This window comes from Protopterus annectens, chromosome 10.part0, assembly GCF_019279795.1.
Source record: "Protopterus annectens isolate FY-2018-M chromosome 10.part0, PAN1.0, whole genome shotgun sequence".
In the NCBI taxonomy this organism is placed as follows: domain Eukaryota; kingdom Metazoa; phylum Chordata; order Ceratodontiformes; family Protopteridae; genus Protopterus; species Protopterus annectens.
In genome coordinates, this window is record NC_056744.1 from 1,265,556,741 (window position 1) to 1,265,570,064 (window position 13,324).

The 13,324-nt window shown below is 39.8% G+C and overlaps 1 protein-coding gene across 1 annotated transcript in view; it reads right to left on the reverse strand.

Moving 5' to 3' along the window:
- The window catches only part of ASTN1 (astrotactin 1), a 5,143,480-nt gene that overhangs the window by 1,894,627 nt on the left and 3,235,529 nt on the right, over positions 1 to 13,324 (reverse strand). The window contains exon 14 of the mRNA XM_044086860.1: positions 9,351 to 9,545. Within this exon, the coding sequence (XP_043942795.1) occupies positions 9,351 to 9,545 (195 nt within the window). The remainder of the gene's footprint in view (positions 1 to 9,350; positions 9,546 to 13,324) is intronic.

Sequence of the window (13,324 nt, forward strand, 5' to 3'; positions counted from 1 at the left end):
GTGATGTGAAGTGTTGTTTTTGCACCAAACGTACCTTTTGGAATTGTGGCCCGAAAGTTCAACCTTGGTCTTATCAGACCATAACACATTTTCCCACATGCTTTTCGGAGGTTTGATGTATTGTTTCACAAATTTTAGCTGGGCCTGGATGTTTTTCTGTGTAAGAAAAGGCTTCCATCTTGCAACCCTACTCCATAGGCAGAAATATTGAGAATATGGGAGACTGTTGTCACATGTAGTACACAACCAGTACTTGCCAGAAATTCCTGCAGCTCTTTCAGTGTTGCTGTTGGTCTCTTGGCAGCCTCCCTGACTAGTTTTCGTCTTGTCTTTTAATCAATTTTGGAGGGAAGTCCACTTCTTTGCAAAGTCACTGTTGTCCCATATTTTCTCCACTTTTTGATGACTGTCTTCACTGTGTTCCATGGTGTATCCAATGCTGTTGAAATTTTTTGTACCCTTCCCCTGACTGATACCTTTCAACAATGAAATCCCTTTGATGCTTTGTAAGCTCTCTGCAAACCATGACTTTTGCTGTAGCAGGCAACTGAGTAAATATCAGGAAAATCCTACTAGGACAGCTGAACTTTATTTCAGGTTTATCAGAGTCTCTTTATTTGATGGCAGGTTTGTACCCAAAAAGACCGAATGCTGTAATTAAAGCAAAAGGTGCTTCAACAAAGTATTAGTTTAAGGGTGTGCACAATTATGCAACCTGCTTATTGTACATTTTTTATTTTTTATATTTTTCCCCTAACAGATTTGTTTTTCAATTGAATTATACAGGTCATAGGTCACATTAAAGGTGGGAAAAGTTTTGAAATGATGTATTGTGGTCTCATTTTTTATATCATAAAAACTGGCATTTTAACAGGGGTCTGTACACTCTTTGGTACTTTTCCATTAATGGGTCAACAGTTTTTTTGGGCTTGGTTTGTCCTCGATTCAGACTTTGTCGATATTTAAAAAAAAAGCCTCCACATGCTCTCCGCGACAACTAAATAAAAATAAAATTAGTTACCGCACTGTGTTTTGCGTGGTTATGAGTCAAACTGTTTTGGACATTTCTGGCTGCCGGCTGACAGAAAACTAACAATTAACTACAGAATGTCTCAGCACACCCATTAAACAAAGTAAATCATGTCACCTCAGTACTATGCAATACCTATTCCTCATGTATACTTACATATTTGGTCTGAAAACATCTCGTAGTGGAACAGCAGTCGGGGAAAACATGTTCTACATTTTTGTGTAGCTGTGGAGATCAAAATTTCAGAAAAGGTTGAACACGACCTACAGTGCCGGGTTTGGCAAAATTCACAGATCATCCATCAAATGTTACAACCAAAATATTAAAGCAGACGGCAGAAGAGGAACACATTCATTGAAAACCAAAAGGATACCCCACACAATGTGCCGCTTATCAGGTGTGAGAAAAGGCAAAAGCACAGCAAAGTAGAAGGGACCAGACAGCCAGTGACAGTGACTAGGACAGACCTCCGCTCACCGCAAAAGCTGCCATTTTATTTATTTACTTATTGTCATTTGTTAACTGGGTTAGTCCAACTGGGCTTTTGGCCCATTTTCAGTGGAGACCCGAGGAGAAAAGCTCCAGAAAATTGCATAACAGTACATTGATTGCATGCAGATGTGTAGTACTAACATAGTTGAAGGATTTACAAAGCTGTTAATAATAACAAAGTTGAGTATAGAAGAGAACAATTAGAAAGCTGTTAATACATAAAATACATACATGAAGTTCTATCATCAAAATTTTTTTTTTTTTTTTTTTCAGAATGGTACGTAGTAAAATGTGAGACAGGAGAGGGAGACTAGGTGGGTTTATGACAAGAGCAAGTCTTGGAGTTAAGTAGAAAAGTTTTTAGTTCATTTTTAAACTGGGTGTAGTGGGTAATGGATCGTAGACTAAGGGGGAGTTTGTTCCAGGCATTGGTGACAGTATGTTTATAGAGTATTTTCCCAATAGATGTGTTTGGTTGATATATGTCTAGTAGCTGTTGGTTTGATGTACGGAGGGTCCGGGATAGAGTATAGGTGGAGACTAGGGGTGAGAGAGCTGGACAGAAAGAGGGTTTGTAGAGAATAGAGTGTAGTATTTGAAATTGAGACAGAAGCAGTTGTTGGGGGAGTTCTTGCCATTGGAGAGAGTTTAATGCAATACAATGGTGTGTGTTGTATGGTGAGTTGGTGATGAATCTAGCTGTTTTGTGATAGGTTTGTTGTAGTTTATTCAGGGTGGTGACTTCTATGTTGGTGAGAATAGGGGAGGCGTAAAGGAGGGAGGGGAGGAGTAGTGCCTGTCCAAGTGTCAGTCTAGCCTCTAGGGTGAGAAATGTTTTGTTTCGATAAAGCAGACCTAGTTTTTGATGTGTTTTCTTTATGCATTGGAGTAAGTGGAGGTTGAATTGAAGTTTGTCATCTACTATGACTCCAAGTAGTTTTGTATGGGTATCAGGTTGAATAGTTGTGTTGTTTGAGGATTTGATGAAAAATGATGATTTATGATGGGCAAGAGATCGGGAAAGGAAAAGCAGGAGTTTAGTCTTTTTGGGGTTTAGAATCAATTGGTTGTCAGATAGCCATTGCTCAGTGGAAAGGAAGGCTTGTTGGGTTAAGGTATGGAGCTTGGAGATGTTGGAGATAGATATAAGTGTGGAGTCATCAGCATATTGTATGAGGGAAGACTCTTTGCAGGAGGTAGACAGGTCATTGGTGAATACATTAAACAGGAGGGGACCTAGGATGGAGCCTTGGGGTACACCAGTGGGGGTAGGAAGGAAGGGGGAGATGGATGAGAGCCATCTGACGGATTGTTGCCTTCCGGTTAGGTAGCTGGTGAACCATGCTAGGGAGGATGTGGATAGGTGTAGGTTTGAGAGTTTGGATAGTAGTAAAGGATGAGAAACAGTATCAAAAGCCTTTGAGAGGTCGAGGAAGAGACAAGAGACAAGCTTATTGTTATCCATTGCCTCTGCAATAGTGTCAGTGAAGGAAAGGAGGGCAGCGATAGTACTGTGGTTGGGACGGAATCCATGTTGGGTGGGGGTGAGTAGGTTGTGTTTGATGAGGTGGTTTAGAAGTTGTGTGTGAATACATTTTCCTAGTATCTGTCATCACTGAAGTACAGCCACTAGTCCTTCTCGCCACTTGCTCGCTCAATCACAGACATGGAGGAGCAAAAATGATAGCCCTGGCCTATAGCCTCAGGAAATGGGAGATTAATCAGTACTTCACCATGAGAAATGCCAAAGTGTTACCGCAGGGTAAGCAGTACTGACATCTCACACAATGACTAGCACTCTGACAGCAAAGAGAACATTAAAACCATTCCCAAAAAAACCTGTTGCCCCATTAATAACCACCATATATATATATATAGATAGATAGATATATATAGACACATATATATTTACACACACACACACACACACACATTATATATTTATGCACACATCTCAACAAAGACACACTAATAGTATGAGGCAGGAAAAAAATGAAAAAATAAAACATGGGAAACAAGATCAGTATCATGCTTTACTTCTACACATACACACACACACACACACACACACACACACACACACACACACACATATAAAATATGTATTACACACACACACACATACACACACACATATAAAATATGTATTACACACACACACACACACACACACACACACACACACACACACACACACACACACACACACACACACACACACACACACACACACTCACACACACACACACTCACACACACACACGTGCGAGCGTACACACATCAAGATATGTAGTAAGAGATGGCTTGCCTGGGTGTGCTAGTGTTAAAGATTTTGAAAAGAGGATTAGAAGTCAGGAAGCTGACTAAAGAAAACTAGTAGTGTACAATAAGAATGGCTATCACCAGGCATAGTCACAAGACTGACCAGGTACTGACTAGCCAAGTTTGATTATTTTTATTTTTTATTATTATTATTATTATTATTATTGAGATGTTTAAAGGCGTAATATGAAATGTAGGGGATGAGGGCAGACATAACCATGTTTCATTCAGGTTAAGTTTTAGCTGAGACATGAACTTATATAGACTTAACACGTTTTATTCCCTACTAAAGAGGCATGTACAATATATAGGGCATTCACAACCATATTGTGAAGATTTAATTTTATTTATTTTTGGTGACAATGAAGAAATTGTCTTTGGAGTAATGATCCTTGTATGGGGAGTACTGGTGAACTAGGTTTTTTAGGGATGGACACTTTACCGACTGGCATACGGTATTATTGTCTACTGATAGTTGGAAGTAGGTGAGGTAGTTGGATTTTACCAACAAGTTGAGATCTTGAAGAGCCAAGCAGTGGTTATACCTGTTTCAAAGGCTGGCAGTAGATTTGGTTATCTTCTTCCTTTATTGCTAGTTTTGGACTTCCTATCTTTCAAAAAATAAATTCAAATGCAAAACTTTGTATTCTAGCAGTTGTCTAAGTTTGAAACATCAGCATTTAAAACTGGTCCCCAATTTTGGCCGCTTGATCCACAATATTTTTTGGCTTTGACAAGAATAAATAAGATGAGAGGTGTGTTTTAGATAGGTCAAGAAACCAATTTTTTTATTCATTTATACTGTGATTGGAGATATTAAGGAAGCTAAGCAAAGCAGTATATGTGCTGTGGTTTGGTTTAAATCCATGCTGTATTGTTCAGACAATTTTATTGTCTAGGAGATAGCTGAGTAGTTGCATTGTATACATTTTTTAGGATCTTGGGCAAAGGTGGCAGAACATGAGTATATAATTGGGCATGTCAGTGGAGTTTATGCCATGTTATACATGATATGTAAGTTTTTCCATATAGCTTGGAGTTAAGATTACTGAGTTTTGTTTGTTAGAATACACAGGTTAGGCTACACTGTCTGTGGCAAGTCTGATGTACTCTAGTGGGAGGTTGTCTACCACTAGTTCAGTAGGTTTCAGTTTGAGAAGATATTTTTTTTGATTGTGAAAGTTGAAACAGGTTCAAAACAGGAGGTTGTTCGAGGTTATTGGGAAAGGGAGGTGACTAGTAGTTGCCAGTGTTACTGTCCTTAATTGGAAATGCTGCAGTTTGTATGAAATGTTGGATAATTTAGACATGGATATTTCAGATGGAGACTGGTCAGGCCTGGAGGGGCTTCATAGGTTTGTTCCTTTATACTGCCCCAGAATTGTTTTGGATTTGTTGGTAAGTTTCTGAAAGAGTGGCACACAAAGATTAATTTAGATTGTGTGAGGTTTTGCAATTTCCTACAGTGTTGGAAACTTTGACAAGCTTTATGTTTATGCCAGGTTTGTTATGCTTTAGCCATTTCCCTCAAGAGTTGTTTTGTATTTAGTTTTACCCAAGTATCAAAGTAAGCTTTAAGAATGGGTGTAGTGGTGCAGTGGTTAGCATTGTTGCCTCCCAGTAAGAGGTTCTCTGGTTCGAGTCTCAGCTGGAGCATTTTTTTGTGGAGTCTGCATGTCCTCCCTGTGGTCAAATGAGTTTTAAAGACATGCAGTAGGTGAGAGTGTGTGTGTGTCTTCTGTAAAATTTGGGTGCTGGGCTGGCAACTAAACACCATAAACACTGTTCTGCCAATCAATCTGCGGACCAGTGATCCACTGTGGTGCACCAAATGGAAGAAGCAGAGGTTGGGTGCCGGGCTGGCAACTCAACACCGAAAAAGATCCACTGCCAATCAATCTGAAGACCAGTGATCTGCTGTGGCGACCCCTAATGGGAGAAGCCGAAAGAAAGTTTATCAAAGTAATCTTTACCTCTTTTTCTTCTGAGAACAGCTTATTCATTTAGAATATTGAAAAAAAAACATGATAAAGTCATGGGTAGTATGATTTAGTGAAAGAGTTTTTAGAAAGTTCCATTTGTAAACATTCAGAGTGGAGACAAAAGTTTCTTTGTTGAATTTGTACAGGTTGTAGAAAGTAAGCTTAGGTTGTGATTTCTGGGTGTGTATTTAATTTACTTGAGGTCAAAGGTAGGATGGGGATCATTTAGTGTATTAGACAGAATACCAGATATTGTGATTTCACAACGGTCAGTGTCTAGCATCCACTCCAGGGATGATCACTTATTACTGGGTTTGTAGTATTTAGTTAGGGTCTCAATGAGTTGTTCAAAGCTAAACATGATTATTGGAGATGAGGGACAGCAGCTTGTACAATTCCAATGTAACATTAAGTCACCTAGTATAACAGTATCAATGGGGGATATTTGCAGAAATGCAGGATAATATGTATTGCGCTGCTGAGATACTGCTAATTAAAGAAATAATAAGTAAGTGCATAATATGCAGAGGCCTTTAAGTATGTTTATTTTAGGAAAGCAATGATTTTTTCTTCATTGTTGGTTTATAGGATGTATAATAATGATGATCCCACCAGCCTCTATAGCCTTTCCTTCATGTCTGTAGATGGTACAGTCTGGTTTTGAGAATTGATTTCTTTATTTTGTGGTTTTAATCAGGATTCAGTAACTATGATGCTGTCTTAGAACAGAAGGGTATCCACATGTGTATGTCAGTGAGTTTATTGCATATCCTTCTGAAACTGGTACTGAAGAGTTATTGTCCAACATTTTTAGCAGAATTAATGTCTGCAGTGATGTGGGTTGTGCCAGATTTTTTGTCACTAATTAGATTAGCTGGGCCGGGTTTACAGCGAATATCAGCACAAAACTACAAAGAGAAGTGATAACTAACTGTACAGAGCAACTGATTGCCTTTACTTTGTATTTTAATAGTATTTTTGGTAATTACTTTTTAAGTATTTTGGTTTCTAAGAAGTGGATGCATGTGATATTTTAAAGGATGGTGGCTATGGGGAATGGGTTGTGTATTGTATTCATGGTGGGGGTCTTGGAGATAGAAGTATCGGCATTGGTCATGTAAAATGAAAGATTATGAGATGTAAAATGTGTAAAAGAAAGGAGTGGAAAAATGTGCACTTCGTATAGAAATGTTTTGTAAAGAACGGAATGTTAGGTGGACATATAAAAACACAGGAAGAGTGTGGGGGAGGAATGTTTACACTAGCATCTATCAGAAGTAGAGCAAACTGCTCAAGATGTGAAGTACACTAGTAGAAATGTATTGTATTATGTCTGCACATTTCTATTTACACACAAGATAAATATAAACATGCATTTGTTGTACTTGGATAGATTCCAAACATAAGCTTAACTTGTGATTTTTGTGCTCTTAAGTTATTTGCCTTGTAGCAAAGATACAAAGGTGAATCTTTTATGATTTTTTTTCTCTCTTGTTATTTTTTTAAGTCATTTATGAAACTGTTGTAAAGAAGTATCCCTAATACATGGAAGCATTTTGAAAATAGGAGCATCTCTGATGAGCACAAAATCATATTTACTCTACTAAATTTAAATAATTTGGTATAATGTTGTAAATAAGGCCGTTAAAATCTGCAACTAAAGAGTTGTGAACAGAAAAGAGTGCTAAGTTGTTAGAGTAGGCCTCCAGTTATACATCTAGGCAAACTGGAGGAGGTGAGAGACTGCTAACCTTGGTTAGAAAAAGAAGTGAAGTTGTGAGCAAGCAGATTCAGTATGCAGGTAAGCTAAAAGGAGACGGAAGTCTTAAGTCATTAAAGAAGAAGTATAACTACAGCTCAAAGGAAGCTGATGAATTTACCTGGAAGCTTCTGAAGAAACAGGAAACAAGACTGATAACACTGAAGGTAGGCACCATGAAAACTGTTGACAACACAGATTTCACCCTATTAAGAATGAGAGGGGCGACTTCATTTACATTAAAGATGAATACATCTGTTCTCCAGTCATGACTGTGAAAAGAAGGGTAAAAATACTGAGCAAGTCTGCAAAATAAAACATGCTTAATGACTGCCATAAAAAATAATGCAAACCAAGGGCTTTTTATACTGTCTATAGGAAGAAGAAACTAAGGGCTGAGAATAAAAAGTAGCCATAGGTGTATTTGTTTGTATGTGTGTTTGCAACTGTTGCCCTGCTGCCTCATATTATCAGAATGGTAACAACCCTCTCAGCAGAGAATTGGACACAGTATTTTCTTTTTTTTACACCTCTCTGTGCCTATAAAATGTATGAGAGTGGCCGTCAATCGCAACGTTTTTTCCCTTTTATCTTAATGCAGTTATACATGCAGCAGTGGCTAGGGGCATATGATCTCTGCTGCCCAGAGCTAGAGCTTTACCACTGTGCTGCCCTGTTTGCTTATATCACCCCAGCACCTTTTGCAGGTTTTCTAGGTGCAGCTTTGCACATGTACGTTCAGTCTTAGTAACAGCTGTTGTGACATGCACCTTACTTTCGGCTGATGCAGCTTAGTGCTGCTTGTCACAACCCCTGCATTTTAATCTCATTCTGTCGCTCGCTATACTAACCTTTTTGGCTTGTGAATGCATTTTTCCAACAAGTGACTTGGAGTTCTTTAGCACTGCTGCATTGTTCATCTTAGGGCAGCCAGCACCCTGCATACACTCTTTACCTTGTGCACAATTACTACACAAAACTGATAAGGGCAGAATGGTTCATGTTTGTTGTCCATATGCCAAGCGGCCTACACTGCCTTAAAGGACATTCAAGGAAGGTCTTGTGCTGTCTTCCTAATATAACAGTTATTTATTTTATTTATTCGTTCATTTTGGGGTAACACACTATGCTGCATCCTGTCTCCCTTTGCTTTCTATGAATACATGCTATTGTATAAATGTTTGTAATGTGTTGGCACTCTGTTATCTTCATGCAGCTTGTGCTTTTATCTCTGTCCCTTATTGAACCATTGCTTATTATACCACTGTGCTGTCACAGCTTGTAATTTGCTGGAGGAATCAGTCTGTGCACCTCTGCTTGCCCACTTCCTCCTGCTACTTTATAGCAATTATTCTACCTCAAAGATTTCTAGCTATGCAGAAAGAATCCATCTATATCTAGTGAAGGCACAAATACCCTGCTCATGTGCTTTATATCTCAGAATTACTATAGCAACCCAGATTTAATATGTCTTATAAAGAACAAACACAATAATTTTTTTCTATCATATGATACTTTGTCCATATCTTGACAAATGCTTGACTCTAATCTTATATTTTTTTATGAACTTCAAAAATAAGAAGAAAAGTACACAAAAATAAAAAAAATTCCATGAAGAGGAATATAAGACTAATAATATAACCAACAGTGAAATGTGTTTTGAAATGTATGAAGATTAATTTACTATTATCTTGCAAATGAAAATAGTTTTGCATAGGTGTGTGTTTTATCTGTTAACATAACCTGGTTAACAGCTTGAACTTACCTAAATGTCCCCTTCAACACTTGTCCAGGAGCCAGTCTTTTAGTGTGGTTATTGTAGCCATAAAATATCTCTCCAAATAATGTCTGGTTCATAACAGTCTCGGTGGGCTCAACACAAGCTGTGCCCTTGCCACATGATTCTGTAACCAGCTGACAAGATCGTCCATCAGCCCCTAGTTTGTAGTCCTCAATGCACCTGTAAAGCAAAGACAAAATGAACAACATAAGAAAAGTATACTTGTGCTTATAGCAGATAAGATATATTAACTGCTCAGTCCCATAAAACATAATTAAAACTGGGAAATGTGTATAGCTGAAAGAATGTGTTAATTGACTTTATGAATGATTTTGCCATTTGACTGTCAAAAATAGTTTTATATACAAAGCAGCAGTAAGACCTTTTGTGGTTTGTTTGAGCTACAGTGTAGTCACATTATTAATATATGGCATACAGAACTGACTGTATCTTTCCCCCGGCACACTGCACTTGCAGAATAACACTCCAGTTTCTGCTAGATTAATATTTCTCTTACTTATTTTCCTGTGAGTGTCTTTGTGCTCTAACCTTTTGCAAGTGAACTCTTATTACAAAGCAGGGTCTGGGTTCCCCTGTGCCATTCCCTTCTCACATACCGCTATATAATTTATGGGACGCATGTCAGAATCAGCTTTCTAATGTTTCCGCTAGCTGTCGACTTTTCATCAGTGTTTTACATTTTCCTGCAGACACAGGAGAGCACTTGCCAGAATTGTGCCTACACTTAATAAATGCAAACATGTTCTGCACATCACAGTCAGCATTTACACATCATCAAGGTAAAAGGAATGTCTGCCAAAGAAGTCACCCAGAGGTGGCAGTTAATTATTGGAATGAACTGTCTAACATATATAACAAAGAAGAGAAAGTACTGGGTTGTTTTAATCTACCTTAATCCACCTGCTGTCTCATTTTAAATTCTGTTCATTATAAACCCTTATGTAAATATCATGCACATCTGAAAGAGTTATGTAGTTTTCTAAACAGATGATAGGAATACAAACCTCTGTTTCAATGTTTTTAGTTCTGCACTTTGCACTAACTTAATACATTAATGCACTGTTCATCAGAGTACAGACTGTAAAAATTCAGTATTTTTCTTATTTCTAGTTGAAAGAAGGAACTGTTTAATGTATCCAATAGTGAACATTGAAAATAACAAAGCACAAGCTTTGTTATCTTTTCCTTGGACTACATGAAAAGAGACATTGAGGAGCTCTCTGATTATGTAGCCCAGGCAGGTATGACCCTGACCTTGAGCAGTATCCTACCTTCACCAAGAATGATGCCACAATACAGAGATAAGATGATCAGCTTTAACAATTGGCTGAAACACTGGTGTCATTCAAAGGGGATCCAGTATCTGTCTGCCTGGGATGACATGCTGGACAAGCCACGCTGCTTCGCAAGGGACGGCTTGCACCTGTCACCCCTGGGATTCCGGATATTGGCAAAGGCTCTTGCCACCCCATAGTGCCTTTTTTAGGCAAGGCTCAAATTCTAAACCTACCACCCTAGAACACAAAAAAGGAAAAAAACTAAGGGTAATGCTGCTCAATGCCAGAAGTCTAAATCTCAAAATGCACGACTCGAGGCCCTTCTCAGTATGGAGAACATCGATGTCTGTGCTGTGACAGAAACCTGGTTCAAGGCTCCTGAGAGCACCCCAGCGCTATCAGGTTTTACCTCATATCATGCGTTCCGGCCCCAAAATCCGGACAATACCAAGAAAGGAGGGGTATCCATATTCATCAAGGACACCCACACCTCAAGACTGGTGGCAACGCACGATGCATCGGAGACCATCCAGGTGCAATTAACCATAGGCAAGACTGCTCTGCAAATTGTAGCATGTTACAGGCCACCCTCACAAACTCAGGAAACTCACATGGCCTTCCTGAAAACACTAGAGGGGATAAATGTATCACCAAACACCATCATACTAGGTGACTTCAATTACCCTAATATAGACTGGGAACACTACTCAAGCCCAAACACCCTAGCCCAAAAGTTCCTGGAATTCATAAACTCAAATGCCATGGAACAACTAGTCACCATCCCCACAAGAGGAGATAACATACTTGATCTCATCATCACGAACATGGGAGCACAATGTTCAACACCGGAAGTATACCCCTCACTGGTGAGATCAGATCACAAACTAATCTCGCTGGAGGTCCTCATCCCACCCCACCTGAAATAAAAAGACCACAGTAAAGAACTTCTCAAAAGCCGACTTCACACTTCTAAAGACTAGTGTGGTCTCCTTTCAGGCCCCGAGCCGGTGGAAAACAATACTCAAGCCGCTGAATCACTTACAAACGCCTTCTACCAGCACCTGCAGGACTGCATGGATAAGGCAATCCCAAGCAAAACAAAGACTCTTTGTACCAAAGGCAAGCGTCCAGTCTGGTGGACCCCAGCCATAAACAAACTCTACAACAAAAGGAGGAAGCTACTACAAGATAGAGCAAAATCCTTAAAAGGTAAGACACCCTTGATCACTATAAGTAAAAAACTAAGAGCTCTCATAAAATCATCCAAAGCAAATTTCGAGAGAAAAATAGCTAAAGACTCAAAAGACAATCATAAGGCCTTCTTTAGCTACGTTAGAAACCTAGGAGGAAACTCCCAGATATGCTCAGAACTAGTTCAAAATGATGTGAAGATTACTGATCCTACAGACATTGCCAACATACTGGCTGACAGGTTCAGTGCAAACTCCCCCCCCCCCCCCCCCAAAAGGAGAGATATCTATACCAAATGAGTGCAGCCCCCCAAACATATCCAGCGCCCAAGTGAGAACTGCTCTCTCCAAAGCAAAAACACAGCATCCATGGGACCCGATGGTGTCCCCGGCTGTGTGCTCCACGAACTCAATGAGGAATTAAACCCACAGCTAGGACAGCTGTTTAATCAAAGTCTTACCTCTGGATACTACCCAGGAGTGGCGCACTGCAACTGTGGTCCCACTTCACAAAGGCGGTGCCTCCACAGACCCTGGAAATTACCGCCCATTAGCTTGACAAGCCTTATTTGCAAAGCCATGGAGAGGATCATAATGGACCTCATAAATAAAGACATAGTGAATTTGCAGACTTTGGATCCAACCCAGTTTGGCTTTGTCAAAGGCAGATCATGCCTTTTAAACTTGGTTGACTTTTCAGAAACAGTCACCAAAGCCATTGATGAGGGAAAGGCAGTCCATACAGCCTACCTCGATCTGGCTAAGGCCTTCGATACAATACCCCACTCGGGTATCATTGAAAAACTCATCAGCTTAAATGTTAACCCATACATCACAAGATGGGTTGCAAACTGGCTGAGTGACAGAACCCACAGGGTCAGAGTTGCTGGCGCCATGTCAGACTCAAAGCCTGTCACAAGTGGTGTCCCACAGGGCTCAGTCCTGGGCCCACTCTTGTTTGGCATCTACTTTTCCGAAGTACAAGCAAACACAGGAGGGTTATGGCTGACAAAGTTTGCAGATGACTGCAAACTGAAGCCATAGTAGAAAACACATCTGACACAGATATCCTTCAGAAGGGTCTCACAGTAACGGATAACTGGTGCCAGAGCCACGGCCTAAAGTTAAATGCCAAAAAATGCATAGTCATACCCTTCGGGAAAAACAAGGTTACCTAGCTACCAAATAGGTGGCAATCCACTGAGCACAGAAGAAGTTATCAGGGACCTGGGGACCCAGGTTTATAGTAGTCTGTCATTCGACACCCATGTAGCTAAAGTAGTTAGGAAGTCCTTCTACATTGCCCACCTTATCATGAAGGGATTCTCATCTAGATCAAGGGAGGTCATAGTCTCCCTTTACTCATCACTCATCAGACCAATGATTGAGTACAATGCCCCATTCGGAATGTATCTGACCCGACACTTGCAGCAGCTGGAGAGGCCACAAAAGTTCCTCACCAAAAGGATAA